The sequence below is a fragment of the Octopus bimaculoides genome, chromosome 8 (assembly GCF_046866305.1).
Source record: "Octopus bimaculoides isolate indiv1 chromosome 8, ASM4686630v1, whole genome shotgun sequence".
Classification (NCBI taxonomy): Eukaryota; Metazoa; Mollusca; class Cephalopoda; order Octopoda; family Octopodidae; genus Octopus; species Octopus bimaculoides.
In genome coordinates, this window is record NC_142935.1 from 5,668,923 (window position 1) to 5,685,422 (window position 16,500).

A 16,500-nucleotide genomic window follows, 5' to 3' on the forward strand; every position below is an offset into this window, starting at 1 on the left:
TCTAAAATGCAACAAATGCCCGTGCTTTAAAGCTAAATGACAGTCCTATAGGATATATATATATATATATATATATATATATATACACGCTTTTGCATGTATGGATCTCTCTCTCTCGCTATATATATATATATATATATATATAGCGAGAGAGAGAGATCCATACATGCAAAAGCGTGCGCGCACGCACGCACACAGATGTATATATGCACATGACGCATACATATATGCACATATATACATATATGCACATATATGCACATGACGCATACATATAAATGATTCTTATTTGCTATGAATCTGAAATCATTTCATCCTATGCCTCTTACCCACTCAACAAATTTTACTGATGCAATGATGTTTGGTTAATTTCAAATATATGTGGTCACACGTTGAAACAGGTCGGAGCATGGTTCTTTTAGCTAATGGTATAGGTGTGGCGTATAAGAACATAAGCCCTAACTGTTCAATAACATTGTAGCATGTCTGATTGAAAGAATAATTGAATGTGCTTAAAGTTGCTTTTTTCCACTATCCCGACTTCCATGTCCCATTTGATCATGTGTCAGGAAGAATAGTTAAAGTGTCGTATTTTCTTTTACATTTTTTGCAGGACACCTATTTAGTTTGTCTTTCTTCACGCTGCTCTCAAGAGACAATTAGAACTGCACAACGTAAAACTCATCAGTTCGAAACTTAACAGAATACTTTTAGTAGTGGGGCCCCTTCTAGCGGGAAATATCACCCTGTGTTTTGGTACTGACAGACTACTTTGATAAACTGAACTAATTATTGTAACGGTATTATAGTGCCTGTCTGACAATCCACTATTTGTTCTGTACTCTGGTTCTCTTGCCATCAAATATTTGTTTTGTAGCCTGGTTTACTGGCAATCTTTCCGGTTTCTAGTACCATGGTTTTCTATTAATTTAATCACACAACTATTCACACGTTTTTTTGTTTTAATATTTTCTTCTCAGCTAAAATTAATCTAATATATTATTTTCATGTTCGTAAAACTGTTAGAGTCAGGTCACCGAGATAAGAAAATAAGACTCCAGAATTTGTTGTAAACTCATTTTGCCAAAACGCAATAATAGGCCAAAGAGAACGTTTGTAATGGTCGCATACATAATGTTTATGGAGATAAAGCAACCGATCGTCGCTAATGAAACTAATGTTGAAATGGTAGAAACTATTTGTTTCAGAAATGTCAACTTACCTTGAGCTGCAATGTAAGCCTTTTCTTTTTCATAACCCTGAAAAATACAAAAGGGAAATCAATTGCTAAAGAAAACTTCAAATATATTTTTTTAAATTTGTAATCGGGTTATGATTAATGTTAAATTATGAGGAGGGGAAAACGTGCTTATTAATAAAACAAAAAAATTATATATCCATGATGTACAGTTCGTTGTATTTATGCGAGTAACGAAATTTATAAATTTAGGACTTAACTTTTGGTTACAACAAGAATAATCTCTGAAGGAGAATGTGATGACATGAAAATTATTTTATTTCTCGTGGGTCTTAAGATACATAACCTTCGGTCGTAATGAGTTACATACGTAGCTGTGGCTTCAGCATTTTTATAAGATGGCTAAATGACCTTAAAATGTTCCATGAGATCTTTCGATTCAAAAATTAAACTTTACTTTTTATCTGTCAACGTCCATAAAAAATTGACGTCAAAGATAATTGGTTGGAAAATGTCAGTGGAGTTCGCATATATTGCCCTAATTAACTCTAGTCAATATTACTAAATGTAGCAAGACGGCGGTCTGACAGAACCGTTAGCCGGGCAAAGATGCTTAGCGGCATTTCATCCGTCTTTACGTTTTGGATTCATATTCCACCAAGGTTTGCCTTTCATCCTTTCGAGGTCGATAAAATAAGTACCAGTTGATCACTAGGGTCGTCGATGTAATCGATTACCTTTCCCCTGAAATTACTGACTTTGTGCTAACATTTGAAACCAATTATTACTAAATATAGTAAGGCGGTGAGCTGACAGGATCATTAGCACCCCGGGAAATATGCTTAACAGCATTTCGTTTGTCTTTACATCCTGGGTTCAAATGCCACCGGAGTTGACTTTGCTTTTCATCATTTCGTGGTCGATAGAATAAGCACCAGTTGAGCTCTGGGGTCGAAGTAATCGACTTAGCTCCCCCACCAACAGCTAGCCTTGTGCCAAAACTTGAAACCAATATTACCAAATATAGTGTAAGGAGTCGAGCTGACAAAATCGTTTGCACGCCGGGAAAATGCCAAGCGGTATTTCGTTCGTGTTTACGTTCTAATTTCACATTCTGCCGAGGTTGACTTTGCCTTTCATTCTTTCGAGGTCAATAAAATAAGTACCAGCTGAACACTGGTGTTGATGTAATCGGCTTTCTCCCCAACCAGAATATACTGGCCAAAATTTGAAAGCAACGTTACCAAATCTAGTACTACTAATCGCTACCGACAATTATCTCTGGTCAACATTGTTAAATATAGTACTCTTATTCACCTGCTGTTCTGACTTTCAAAGCTAAATATATCAGGTTCAAATTCGAAGAAGTCTAGCTGATAGAAACTAAGAGAAAAAACACATATACTATATTATTTGCTCGGAAACATATTCAATGTGTTTGAATGAATTTAAATGAAGCAATCAGTATTTAACAATATTTAATTCCTTTCCCAAATATTTCTTGATTTGTACACTCGTTAATTATAAGTAATTATTTTAGTCTCTTTTAAAATAATTGTGGATTCAATATTCTACAGATGTCATGTATAACTATAAAAGAATTTTCTATCAAAATAATTCTGTTACTGGTTGGTATGCTTCAATACATGGAAAGTTAATTCAGTCTCTTAAATATGACAAACTAATTCTGTTTGGCGTAAAGTAGATGTAACACTCACATAACACAACAATAACAATTTACGTTTGTTTTGATTAAACAATTTATTTGTTTTACCGCAGTCGTAAATAATCATAAGAATGTTCTTGATATTTCATGATAGAAATACAGCATATCGAACTATTCATTTTTAATAGTATTAAAGCTGCAACTAATATAATTTATAAACCAGTTTTAATCGATTTGATTCGATTTGGTTTTCTAAATTCAAACAAGTGATTGGTTGTAAATTTATTACCTAAAACTGGAAAACTATTTGTTTGGAAGCTCTTTCATATTTACAGTTAAATCAAATTAATTCCTGCAGTTAAACATTTTCTATGTAAGTGCGGCTCCTTATTCCAGAATAGCAAAATGTTTCTTTTTCGTCGTTGACAATTGGTGAGGATCTGTAGATCATTCCTTATCTACAGGAAACCTAAATGTTACACGAAATAAACGTTTGCTTCGATAGGAATATTTGATATCATTTATTAATACCAAGTCATGGTTCCTCATTGTAGGAGTGCTGTCCTTTATATACAGCATACCTTGGGCACTTTTAGGCCCAGCAGAGCCCATCCCATCGAAGCCGATTTCTTCTGGAGACAACAGAAAGAGAGAAAGAAAGAAAGAAAGAAAGGGGGAGATAAGGTATTGCCAGGGGCGCATGACTGCTACTTTATTTATAGATACGGTTAAAAAAATGCAAGCCAAAACTGACTTCAGATGGATTTTAACCCGCAGCGTACAGAGCCGAAACGATTCTCGTAAAACAAGCTATCCAACGTTCTAACAGCTCTGCCTTATATTCTCTATTAATTCCACCCTGTGTTATATACTTAACGCCAATTGTAAGGGGATATACTCTATTTTGTTACAAACATGTAATCGTATACTTTCTCTGTGCTTTCCCGTGTTCTAGCAATAGTCGAATGATGATGTAGAAAGGAGAAGCTACGAAACCAATAGAATATTTTTTAAAAATTTGGAAGGCTGTTAATGTAAGGCCACTTTTGTAAAAGAATGAAAAAATTCTGGGGAATAGTTTAAATGTAGCTTCACAGATATCACACATCTTTTTTTTTTAGTCAAGGAGAAGTAATATTTGTCTATCACAAAGCAGTATTACAGGTGTTTGGAGACAATTTTTTTACTGATTTGGAAATGATTGAATATTTGCACACAAGAAAATCTTATTCTCTCTTTTTCAACAAAAATTATAACAATTTTACAAAAGAAAAAACATGTAACAAGTAATCATTCTGGTAACCTGAGTAAAAATGTGAAATTTGTTTCAGTAAATATATACACATATGCACGTGTGTGCGAGTATATATATACGCACGCGCGCACACACACACACACACACAATGTTATATATATGTGTGTGTGTGTGTGTATGTGTGTGTATTTATATGAGAATATAGTGAATAAAGACACTTATCCACGAGTTAAAATATATCAACACGTGCAAATCCAGTATTTTTACGGAGACCGATAGGGAGAGTATAACGCCAAGAGGAATCAGCTTAATTTGAAAATAAATCACTTATATTAAAGCTGTTGAATGCTATACTGTTGAATGTATTTCTCGCAAGACTTCAGCAATTTACAAATATTTTATTGTATTTTTTCCCTGCAATATGTCATTCCAATGTAATTTAACACTAGGAAAAAATCTATAGCAGCATTTGGGAAATTTTCATACTTTAAAAGCAAGAAACGAAACCTAGCACAAAATATTACTATTTTTATCAGTAGTAGTAGTAGTAGTAGTAGTAGTACAACTAACGAATTGAATTTCGATGGAGTAAACTTAATTTCTCAAATTGTCGGTATTATAAAATGTTGATATATTCCTTGATACGCGTAGGACTTGAGGTTTTCTGGGTGTATATTGGTCTCTGGAATGTATTCTGTATGTATATAATTTTATGTACGCTTGTGCATATATATATATATATATATATATATATATATATATATATATAATCCTTTATATTGAACACTCAGTATTTCATCTATTCAATAAGACATATTCCATATATTCAATAAGACATTCAATACTTTATTTCATTGTACCATCCATTTTTATTTTATATTATATATTGTATATTATATTATATATTGTATATTCCATATTCTATATCCCACATTGGTTTTGCAGGAATATAAATAAAACATAAAAAACAGACAGTGTTGGAACTCTTTTAAACAAAATAATATATGTATATATATATATATATACATACACACACATATATAATTCTATACAATATCCTAAAATTGATACAGAATAATGGTAATTCTGTTTAGTTGTGCGGGATTGATCCGGGTATGTGTCAGTAAGAAAGGCAGACCGGTAATCCCGAATTGTTGATCTCTCGCTTTTAACACGCAGTTGTGGTGCTAATATCGGGATTAAATTGTCCTAGGGAAGTAGGTGATGGCTGCGCTGAGAAAGTAGGAAATCTGAGGCGAAGTGAGAGTGAGATGAAACAAACATGTTGCGAGTTACCCGATAAGATGTAGTGAAGGCGCGTGGCTTATTGGTTAGGGTACTCATCTTATGATCGTAAGATTGTAAGTTCGATTTCCAACGGTGCGTTGTGTTCTTGGGTAAGCTACTTTATTACACGTTACTCCAGCCCACTCGGTTCGCAAAAATGGAGTAGTACCTGTATTTCAAAGGGCCAAATTTGTCACATTCTGTGTTACTCTGAATTCCTTTGAGAACAACGTTAAGGATACGCTTCTCTGTGGAGTGCTCAGCCATTTGAAAGCAAATATTACGATAAAGCTGTTTCGTTGGTCGGGATCGGATCAACTGGAACGCTCGTTGTCGTAACCGACAGAGGGTGCCAGTGTTTTGATACAGAATGAACTTTCGAATCATTCTGCATAAACACACACACACACACGTTTGGTTTTACAAACAATAGTAAAGAGAACTTAATAAAATGTATGCAATATATATATATATATATATGTGTGTGTGTGTGTGTGTGTGTGTGTGTGTGTACATACATACATATACACACACATATATATATGTAATATATATATATATATATATATATATATATATATATATATATATATATATATATATATATATGTATGTATGTATGTATACAAATATACACACACATATATATGTATATACAGAGCCATGCAAACAGCCACACATACTAATACATAGAATATTCATTCATACACATACGCCAAACTAATGAGAAATGTGCTGTTACTCCATCACGAATCTATAGCTTTAGAAATATATCAATAATATTGGACTGGTTGGATGTGTAACTGCCTCAGGCTCAGGCTTGAAAGCCTCTGCTACACAAAACCTCAAAGTGTGCGGCTAATTAGGAAATTATAGCTACAAGTCATTAAAAGCACAACGAGATTATGCGCCACATTTCAGAAGTTTAGCGTATACGTTGTAGTGACATGCGATGGTATGCACGCAGGTATGAACATGTGTGCATATACATTTTAGCTATATATATATATATATATGCATATATACATGTCTATACAGACATACAAGCATGCATAAATCGTATATGTATATATACACACACACACATACATAAATCATGTGTGTGCCTGTGTGTATGCATGTATGTATATATATTTTATTTATATATATATATATATTTGCATATTTTAGCTTGCTTTTCTACATTCCTATACGGTTAGATTTTCTTCGTGTTTCCATGCGTCTACATTTAATGTGATTCTAAATAAATCCATTTATATTCACGAATGTGATGATGTTTTATCCATCCATACGTATTATTTCCCAGTATAAAAACAAGCCAAGTAGTAAACACTGCCCCGTTATTTAGAATGGTATGATAAATTTTAGAATAAAGAACCAAAACAAACGAACATCAGAACTTTTACGACATTGTCGAAAGTTAATTGTATTTAGAAATTTAATGCCGATATTATTCCAAACCACAATATGTCGTGTTTATGGGGAAGCTGTGATATATGTCCATGGTAAGAATGCAAAGCCTAAATCATTATTGCAAAACGCTTAACTAACAACAGGCAGGTCTAATGTATTTTATATTCATTGAGAAGGATTTGTGATGATTTTTCAAATATATAAATCTAACACAAACGAATGACCAATTCTAAAATATTGATAGTTCAATATTTTTTTTAGAATGAAGGATTGAACGAATGTCAAGAAAAAGTGTCGTTAGAGACTAAATATACATTGTGGGTGATATTTGCAATCAAATGTGTGTGGTTCTTTAGCTGTCTTTTGGACAACAATAAAACCAGGCTTTCCCGTATAGAAATGCAGCAGGGGAATTCAAAATATTTCATATTGTTATAACTTACGATCTTAAAACAAAGCTGGCAGAATCGTTAGTGCGTCGAACAAAATGCCAAGTGCTATTTGTTTTGAAATCTTGCCGAGGTCAACTTTGCCTTTCATCCTTTCATATCGATAAAATAAACTATCATTCAAGCAATGGAGTTAATATTATCGACTAAACGACCACCACTCCTCAAAATTGCCGATATCAAAACAATATCACATGGTTTGAAAATTAACAGACATGAAAAAATACTCCCACAAAGTGAAGGAAGGAATAGATAAAATTTTTATTCCCACTGTCGCAATATATATACTAAGGGAAGTTAAAGATTATCCGCATTTTGCCCAAAACTTTCTTTACATTGACCGACCTGCCGTCAGCGCTCGCGCGATAAATTGTGGTCCCTTTGTGATTATGTAACCGAGGTTCGAGCTTGATCGCTCCAGTTTTCTTTCTTGAGTTACAGAGTGAACAGAGCAATGTGCATCAAATAATAACAGAGAACATTGATCCGATTTCTTTGATCTGAAGCGATGACAGGGGCTGAAATTTGTTGCCGGCTTTAAGTAAAATATGGGGACAGCGCTCTACAACGCAGACGTGTGTAGGAATGGATCGGGAAATTTAAAACTGGCTAGACAAGCGTGAGGCACGGAGAGGGAGCAGAACGCCCATCAACTTCCACCACTGACGTGAAGGTTCATCAAGCCCGAGAGAAGGTTCAGCAAATCGATGAGTGACCATCAATTTAGTTGCATGTTCTCTGCAACTTAGTCATGGTTGTGGATACGAAATCATCCTCGACAAGCTTCGCTTCCATAGAGTCTGTGTGAGATGAATGCCAAGAAAGCTTACCAAAGTCCATAAGTGCAATCGTGTCCAGATCTGACAACGCTTACTCGGTCACTGTCTAAACACCTTATAAGAAATTAAGCTTCTCAGAAAGGAGAAAGCTAATTCGATGACTCCATCACTGTACAAATCTGTAAAACTTTCCAGGAGTTTATCATTTAAAACATATGAGCATGTGTAGATATGCAACTATATTTATGAGAATACATAAATAAAACATACAAATCTGCACATATATACATTCATACATACGTAATACATACAAACAAAAAAATACCCTGTCGTTGATGATGAAATTCCAAAGCCTTTGGTCTAGGTTAGAAACCGATTCTTTCACTATTGGCAAGAAATCTTGAAATCTTGAAATAAACTAAATGATATACATACATACATAGATGTCTGTATATATGTATAGATGTGACAAAATTCTTTCCGTTTCTTTATATATATAAGTTGCTGAAATTACATATACTGCGATAGTTTTGTCTCTATTTTCCAATCGTATTAGAATTATTTGCACATTATAGATTGTTTGAAAAGTAACAAATTTTGGAGTTTTAATGGAATGTACTTACATCTATATAGTTAGCATTAATATAATCGTCATGTGGATCATCTTCAATGTTTAACTTTACCCTTGTATGATCATCTGAAACAAGAAAATTACAAGAATTAAAGGGAATTCTGTTTTAATGCAAAGTTAATTAAAATTTATATTTTGTAACAACAAAGAGTAACATGTCTAGGAAATTATTAGAAGGATGCGATAGAAAAACAAAAACAGAGAAATTAACAAGTCAATATATAAAAACAGTCGGAATAAAATGATAGAGATATACAATGACGTTTTGAATACTGGGTCCTTATACAAGGCGGAAGTGGGAAACAGGAAAGAAGAAAGAGTATATACAAAAATAAAATGAAATAAATTGGAAATACTTCGGTATTCGTTGGCTGAATTTGTATTAATATTGAAGCGTAAATAAAGTGTCTCAGTGTAAGCAGGTAGGAGGAGGGGGTATGTTGACAGTAAGTATGCAGGAGGTATTTTTGCATGTATGTATGTATATATATGTGTATGCAGATATGTATGTGTGTGCATGCAAAAGTCTTGACTCGCTTGCAGCAGATAGGAAAGCGTGGAGAGTTATGATTTGGGGCAGTGTTAAAGATTTTAAGTTTGACAGATTTAAGCATTCTGAAATGAAAATAAAATTTCGTAAAAATGAGATTGATATCAATAACATTGCAAGAGTTTCTCATCGAGTCTTTAAATGTTCTTTATGCACAAAAGAATACATATTTCACACTGGTATGAGATTGCACCAGCGTTCCCATGTGGGTAAAAGATATATGAACTATTGGAATTTCATTCCGGATGACCAGTTTCAGTGCAATGTCTGTCAAAAAAACTTGTAAGTCACATGGAGGATTGAAGTGGCACTTAAGCATTCGCAATAAACAAGTGGAAACGGAACTAATGCTAAAATGAGACATTGCTGCAGTATATGTGATCAGCTCTTCAAACACCTTTCAGGCGATATTTAATAAAGTAAAACTAATGGTGAAGCAGATGGTGATGTGACCCATGACACGGGAATATGTATCATGTACAGGTGACGCTGACACTTTGTAAATGACAGGAGAAATACTGTAGCAGGGGTTGGCGAGCAAGCAAAGAAAACGGCTGAGCGTGATGGGAAGGAACTGAAAGGAAGAGACTACAGGTCATTTAGATTGTAGTCACGTGTGAGAAAGAAATGGTCGTCTTAAAATTATGTGGGAGATTCCAGATTGGAGAAAGCTGAAGAGTCCAAGAATGTTGCGCTAGAGAGCTCCAAGGAGCTCCGAGGAGCTAGCACTGAACGTAAAACTGAAGCCATTTAGTGATCTGTTGGTGACAAAAGAAAGGACGAATTTACAGATGATTTCGATTTTAGGAAGAATCAAAACGTCTTAGCTCCCGAGATAATCGGACTTGGTTGTTGACTACCACCGACGACGACATTTTCGTCAAACTGACCAACAAACGCTGGACTGAGGTAGTATGGCTATGACATTTGCTATGTACAAGGCTGATACGTGCTTCTGCAATATTTGAACCTCCGACCAATCTCCCATCCAGTCAGTAACTCATATCTACCACTATTCACCACGTCTTTCTTTCTTCTTTTCCTTTGCCACTTCTTCATTGCCATACACCACTTCATTCCACTATCTCGTTCGTACCCAAGAAGCAAGTAAATTTAACTCTAACAATACTATGTAACTAGAATTCGTATACTTATTGAAGTGCATTTCAATCTCGATTGTGATTTATTTCTCTGGCTTTTATTATCATCTATCATATTTTTAATGAATAAGTTTTGAAGAAAACATTACTTACATGCTACAATATTACCATATCGGTTCTTCATTTTATTTTCCGTTTTCTTTGCTACATCGCATTTTGCTGTGAGTCCTGCTGGCGTGAGCTGAAATATACAACATGGAATGTATAGAAACTAGGAGAATTCAAAATATTTCAATACTAAATTTTATTCGTATATACTATAGATAAGACGAAGCAGTTGAACGAAACATATACGAATACGAAAATTATGAATTTATTTTAATGGTCAGGATCTAATTTTGACGACATTAAAATTCAAAGTATACTGCAAAAAATGTGAAGATTATGTAACAAATACAATTTTATGAAATGATAAAACTGAAATGCATCTTTGTAATATACACAAAAGTTATTAGAAATATAATATTATAGTTGAAGTAGTAATAAGTCAGATAGTTCTAATGTTCAATGCTAAGACAAAGAAGCATTAACATCAACGCACATTTCATTTCGTTCTTTGTAACCATTACAATTTATATAAATTATTAATAATAAGACAGTATCGGAAACATCCAAGCTTTGCCACATAATATACACCACTGTTAAATATAATATACACCATTATTTCTATTATCCATCTGCTTTAGTCAAACTCAGCATTTCGTAATCAAATGAGAATTCCAAAATATCCAACGTCTCATAGAGAGTTTTAGCGCACGCACGCACACACATACACGCACACACACACACACACACACACACACACATACATACATACATACATACATATGTGTGTGTGCGTATAGTTGCCCCTACGAACATAGAAATTATAAAACTACATTTTTTTAAACTTTTAACATATTTTGAAAGAAGGTTTGAATACTTTCTTCATCCCACACTTAAAACTATTTGATAGATGACAAATTAACAAATGAAAATGTATAAGAAGAGAAAATGAAAAGCAACTTTAGAATGTACTAAAAGTCTCGTGTGCATTTCCTGTTTCCGTTTCAAAATATGTCATCTGACTGCTTGAAGATATAGTTGCGCATGCTCCATATTACCAACAACGAAATTTTTAATGAATTATCACGAATCGGCAAAGGCTATATACATACATGTATATATATATATATATATATATATATATATATATATACACACACATATAAATATACATATGTGTGGTGTTTGTATGTATGCATGTATATATGTGTGCGTGTTTGTGTATGTACTTAATTAACATCAAAAAGCTTAATTCATTTAAAATAAATAATGGAAGTTAATTATTAATGGAATCTCTGAGAAATAAATTTCCATATACCTATATGTGTGTATTGAGCACACATACGCACACATTTATTCGTGTATATGTGAGTTGTGCATAAATGTCGAACGATGAAAATGAATGCCCAAGGCTACATTGGTGGATATAATTTCTTTATTTTTGAATTAAGGCTACCATTGGTTTCATGTTAACAAAAGTGGGAAAATATCCGAGTGTCTTAACAAATTTTCAAGTCGATCACATGGAGAAAGTGTTTGCCTCCATTCTGGAAAACACAGCATCATTTACTTCACGGGGTTCTCCTAAATTCACGTGAATAAGACAATGAATTAATGAGTCAAGGGACGTTACTTCTAGGTGGAATTTTTTCGTTGTTTGTCTCCCTTGGAGTTGTCTTTTGGGCGAATCTTTTTGTGGTCAATTTGTTTGCATTATTTTGCCTTTTTTCTTTGGACATGGTATTCTTATACTTATGTGCTGAGGTAGTTCGTCATTGGGGCATATTTCCTCTTTGTGCGGAGTTTGTGTGCTATGTGTTCACCTTTGGGAAAGGGGCTATCCTGGTTATGTTACCGTCGCAGATAGTGGTTCTTCAATGAAATATTTGAATGTAAAATATTGCTTGTGTATGCAGGGAGAGAAGGATTAATCCCTAATAATTAGGATCTTATCTGTTGATTGTATAATATTTAATTTTTCAGTGATAGAGAGTTCACATTTGGTACCCCGTCTTCTGTATTTTTTTGGCCTTAGCAATAATTTTTCATTCTATCTCAGGGTTGCTTATTCTACCTCCTTTCAATGTCCATATCATATTTGACAGGATGCTGCATGTTTTTGTTTTTATCTCTGAACGGTGTCGGGTGCTGTGTATACATTTCCTTGAACGAGTTGCCCGTCATTCCGATATACGTCTTTGCTATTCCGTTGGGGTCCATGATATACGATTTCTCTTTCGTATTCGAGTTCTTTCTCAAGACAGTTGTTTAAAGGGCAACGATTTGGGGGATCTGAAGTCGCATTGTATTTCGGGGTTTTTTCTGGTGTGTTAATGATAATTGTGATTGAGTTTTATTGACACTGTAATGAAAGGGGCGGGGCAACTATAGCTAACAGCATTTCTGTTGAAGATCCTGTGGTATTTGTGTGAATGTGGAAAGTGGTTGTTTATTAGTTTTAAGAATTTCCTAGCTATGTTAGTAGTTACATTCATGATATAAGGTGAGTTGAACCATACGATTTTCTCCTGAGTCTGCTTGGCCTATTTATATTTGGTTCAATGGAGTATATGCTATTCTTGAAGTTGGACCTTTCTATCTTTCTATTGCAGCATTATATACGGGGCAGCTTTTTCAAAAGTGTATTTGTCGGCGGATAAATTGGAGATGCACCTGCTACTGCTGGTGGTGGTTGGAACCTATCTCTATGTACGAGATTTCCTCGTTTAGTGTGTGTATCATCATCATCATCATCATCATCATCATCATCGTTTAACGTCCGCTTTCCATGCTGGCATGGGTTGGACGATTTGACTGAGGACTGGTGAAACCGGATGGCAACACCAGGCTCCAGTCTGATTTGGCAGAGTTTCTACAGCTGGATGCCCTTCCTAACGCCAACCACTCAGAGAGTGTAGTGGGTGCTTTTACGTGTAACCCGCACGAAAACGGCCTCGCTCGAAATGGTGTCTTTTATGTGCCACCCGCACAAGCCAGTCCAGGGGCACTGGCAACGATCTCGCTCGAAAATCCTACAGGAGCCAGTCAGGCGGTACTGGCAACGGCCACGCTCAAAATGGTGCATCTCATGTGCCACCCGCACAAGAACCAGTCCAGGGGCACTGGCAACGATCTTACTTGGCTTGCCGGGTCTTCTCACGCACAGCACATTTCCAAAGGTCTCGGTCAGTAGTCATCGCCTCGGTGAGGCCCAATGTACGAAGGTCTTGCCTCACCACCTCAGCCCAGGTCTTCCTGGGCCTACCTCTTCCACGGGTTCCCTCAACTGTTAGGGTGTGGCACTTTTTCACGCAGCTATCCTCCTCCATTCTCACCACATGTCCATACCAGCGCAATCGTCCTCTTGCACGCCACAACTGATGCTTCTAATGTTCAGCTTTTCTCTCAAGATACTTACACTCTGACGGGTATATATATATATATATATATATATATATATATATATATATATATATATATATATATATATATATATATATATATATATATATATACATATATACATATGTTTATATTCACACACATAGAGAAAGGGTGAGGAGTATTATATACATTATAAAACAATAACATTTTAAATAAATGTTACATTAAGAATTATAATACTGTTATAATAAAGTATTTTATACATATTCCTCCATACAGTTCATAGTAGTCTTGTCCTTTCGTGTATTCACGCATTTTAAACAAGTTAAAACTTCAGATGAACACAGAATGAAAAACAATCATAGGATTGATAGGATTGATAACGGTAGCAATCCATTGGAATAAAAAGCAGAGGCATTAGAGAGAAGAGTCATATTGCTGAATGAAGTGAAGTCATTGGCTTCATGAAAGATTTTGTTTCGAGATTAAATCATCTTAAAATACACAAAATTGGTTGATACACTTTCAAGAAAACTGCAATTAGGAAAGATATAAACGGTAAATACGGAAGCTGAAGAAAGCATTTCTACCTTGTCAATAGAAATTATAATTCCTGCATTGTAACTTGAAAAGTTTAATCGAAATAAAAATAATAAAAATAAATATTCATTAAATGAGAGATGAGACTATATTCTATGTACAAGATATACTAAGTGCTGTGTAGAGGTTTATTAGTCAGGGCTTTCAGTCATCAGACAATGGTAGCAACCAAAATTAATGCACAACAAAGGAAAATGAAACCAAAAGGTAATATTTAAAACGTCCAAACAACACATACTGCTTTCACACACACACACACACACACACAAACACACACACACACACATACACACACACACACACACAGAGACACGCACAAACACACATATCTAGATAGATATAGATAGATATGTAGATAGGTATGTTGTGTTTGTGTTTATATCTCTGTGTGTGAATAAACAGACATGCATATATATTTATATATATATGCCTAAATATTAAAGCATGAATGTGTACATACACGTGTGTACATAGGGTGTTTCACTCACGATCACAAGATTGTAGTTTCAATTTCTAGACCGGGTGGTACATTGTGTTCTTGAGCATACCATTTCTTCCCACTTTGCTCTGCGATCACTTCGATACGTGACACGTGCCACACTGCGCATCTGTTTAAGCAACGGCGATTTGATGGAGGGAGGGAGCTAATATGCGGCACATACTTTTGATCACTATAAACAAATCATTGGTCGTCTTAGATGGGAGAGTACATCATCAGCGTGCGTATGTGTGTGCGTGCGTATGCGTGTGTGTGTGTGTGTGTGTGTGTGTGTGTGTGTGTGTGTGTGTGTTAGTGTGTGTGTGTGTGTGTGTGTGTGTGTGTGTAATTGTTTTCTTTCGTTTATTCATTTTTCAATATACCAACTAAGAACAGAGCTTAATACGTAAAATAGAAATCATTCTAAGTTAAATATTAGGAGGAGCCCTTAGAAGGTATAAAAACGGAAGTTTAATAAAAATAGATTTCAAACAGACTGCCATATTCAATTTTGCATTTAAGCAGTGAAAATAATTCATAAATGCCTTAAATCGAGCTAATATTTTAAAGTAGATGTACTCAAACATATGCGAGCCGTTATTAGTTTAGAATTTGCACCTCTAACAATTAAATCAAGAAATATTAAACAACGACACTTTACTGAAACATCGAAATAAGTAGAATCATTTTACCGTTGTAAACGGCCGTACAAAAGGAGATAATGATAAACATAAACAATTTCAGGAAAATATTTAAGTGGCAAACGGAGATCAAAATTGTAAATAATGATTTCTATTAGAAATATATTTTCCCATTGAACTAAATTTAGATCGATGTCTTCATATTTAGAAATGCCATGGCTATTTTCAGAGTTTGGCTATTTTGAATTTTTAAATGTTGAAGAATACTAATTATCGATTTATCTTAGCTTGGCACAAAAGACCAATTTGCGAAAGAGTATGTTACTCGTGATTGAATCAATACACGTCAATTAACGGTATTTCTTTTATCGACCTCAAAGGCTTCATTTAATACATAATGTATGAAATATCGCCCGGCATTTTTACACGTGTATCTCTGTTTCTGGCAAAACTTTACCAGAGGCGAACACCCGATTAATACGGTTTGGTTGGGTAGAATGCCACTTAGTGTAATGCAGCAAAAATTCTAGTTTATTACTGATTTTTGTCGCACTAAGAAAGATAAATTAAAACGCCGTGTGAAAAATAATGATTACCCACTCCTTAATCTCTCTCTCTCTCTCTCTCTCTCTCTCTCTCTATATATATATATATATATATATATATATATATATATATATATATATATATATATATATATATATACATGCGTACATGCATGCGTATATACACATGTACATATAAATGAATACGCATGTGTGTGTGTGTGTGTGTGTGCGTACATGTATATGCATATGTGTGTGTGCGCGCGCGCATGTTCGTTTATATATCTGAGGAACTTGCGCACCCATGTTCAGATGCGCACGCTCGCATCAATACAGACATGCACGCAAAACCATATGAGCGCGTCTACACATTCACATATACAACTATATACTTGCACATACTGGCCCTTCCTACATCC

General features: G+C 34.7%; 1 protein-coding gene across 17 annotated transcripts in view; it reads right to left on the reverse strand.

Moving 5' to 3' along the window:
- The window catches only part of LOC106878895 (receptor-type tyrosine-protein phosphatase kappa), a 594,862-nt gene that overhangs the window by 145,657 nt on the left and 432,705 nt on the right, over positions 1-16,500 (reverse strand). For all 17 annotated transcript variants that reach the window (XM_089356042.1, XM_089356041.1, XM_089356040.1 and 14 more), the window contains 3 exons: positions 10,482-10,569; positions 8,671-8,744; positions 1,223-1,259 (listed from right to left, as the gene is read on the reverse strand). In XM_089356042.1, the coding sequence (XP_089212168.1) occupies positions 1,223-1,259; positions 8,671-8,744; positions 10,482-10,569 (199 nt within the window). The remainder of the gene's footprint in view (positions 1-1,222; positions 1,260-8,670; positions 8,745-10,481; positions 10,570-16,500) is intronic.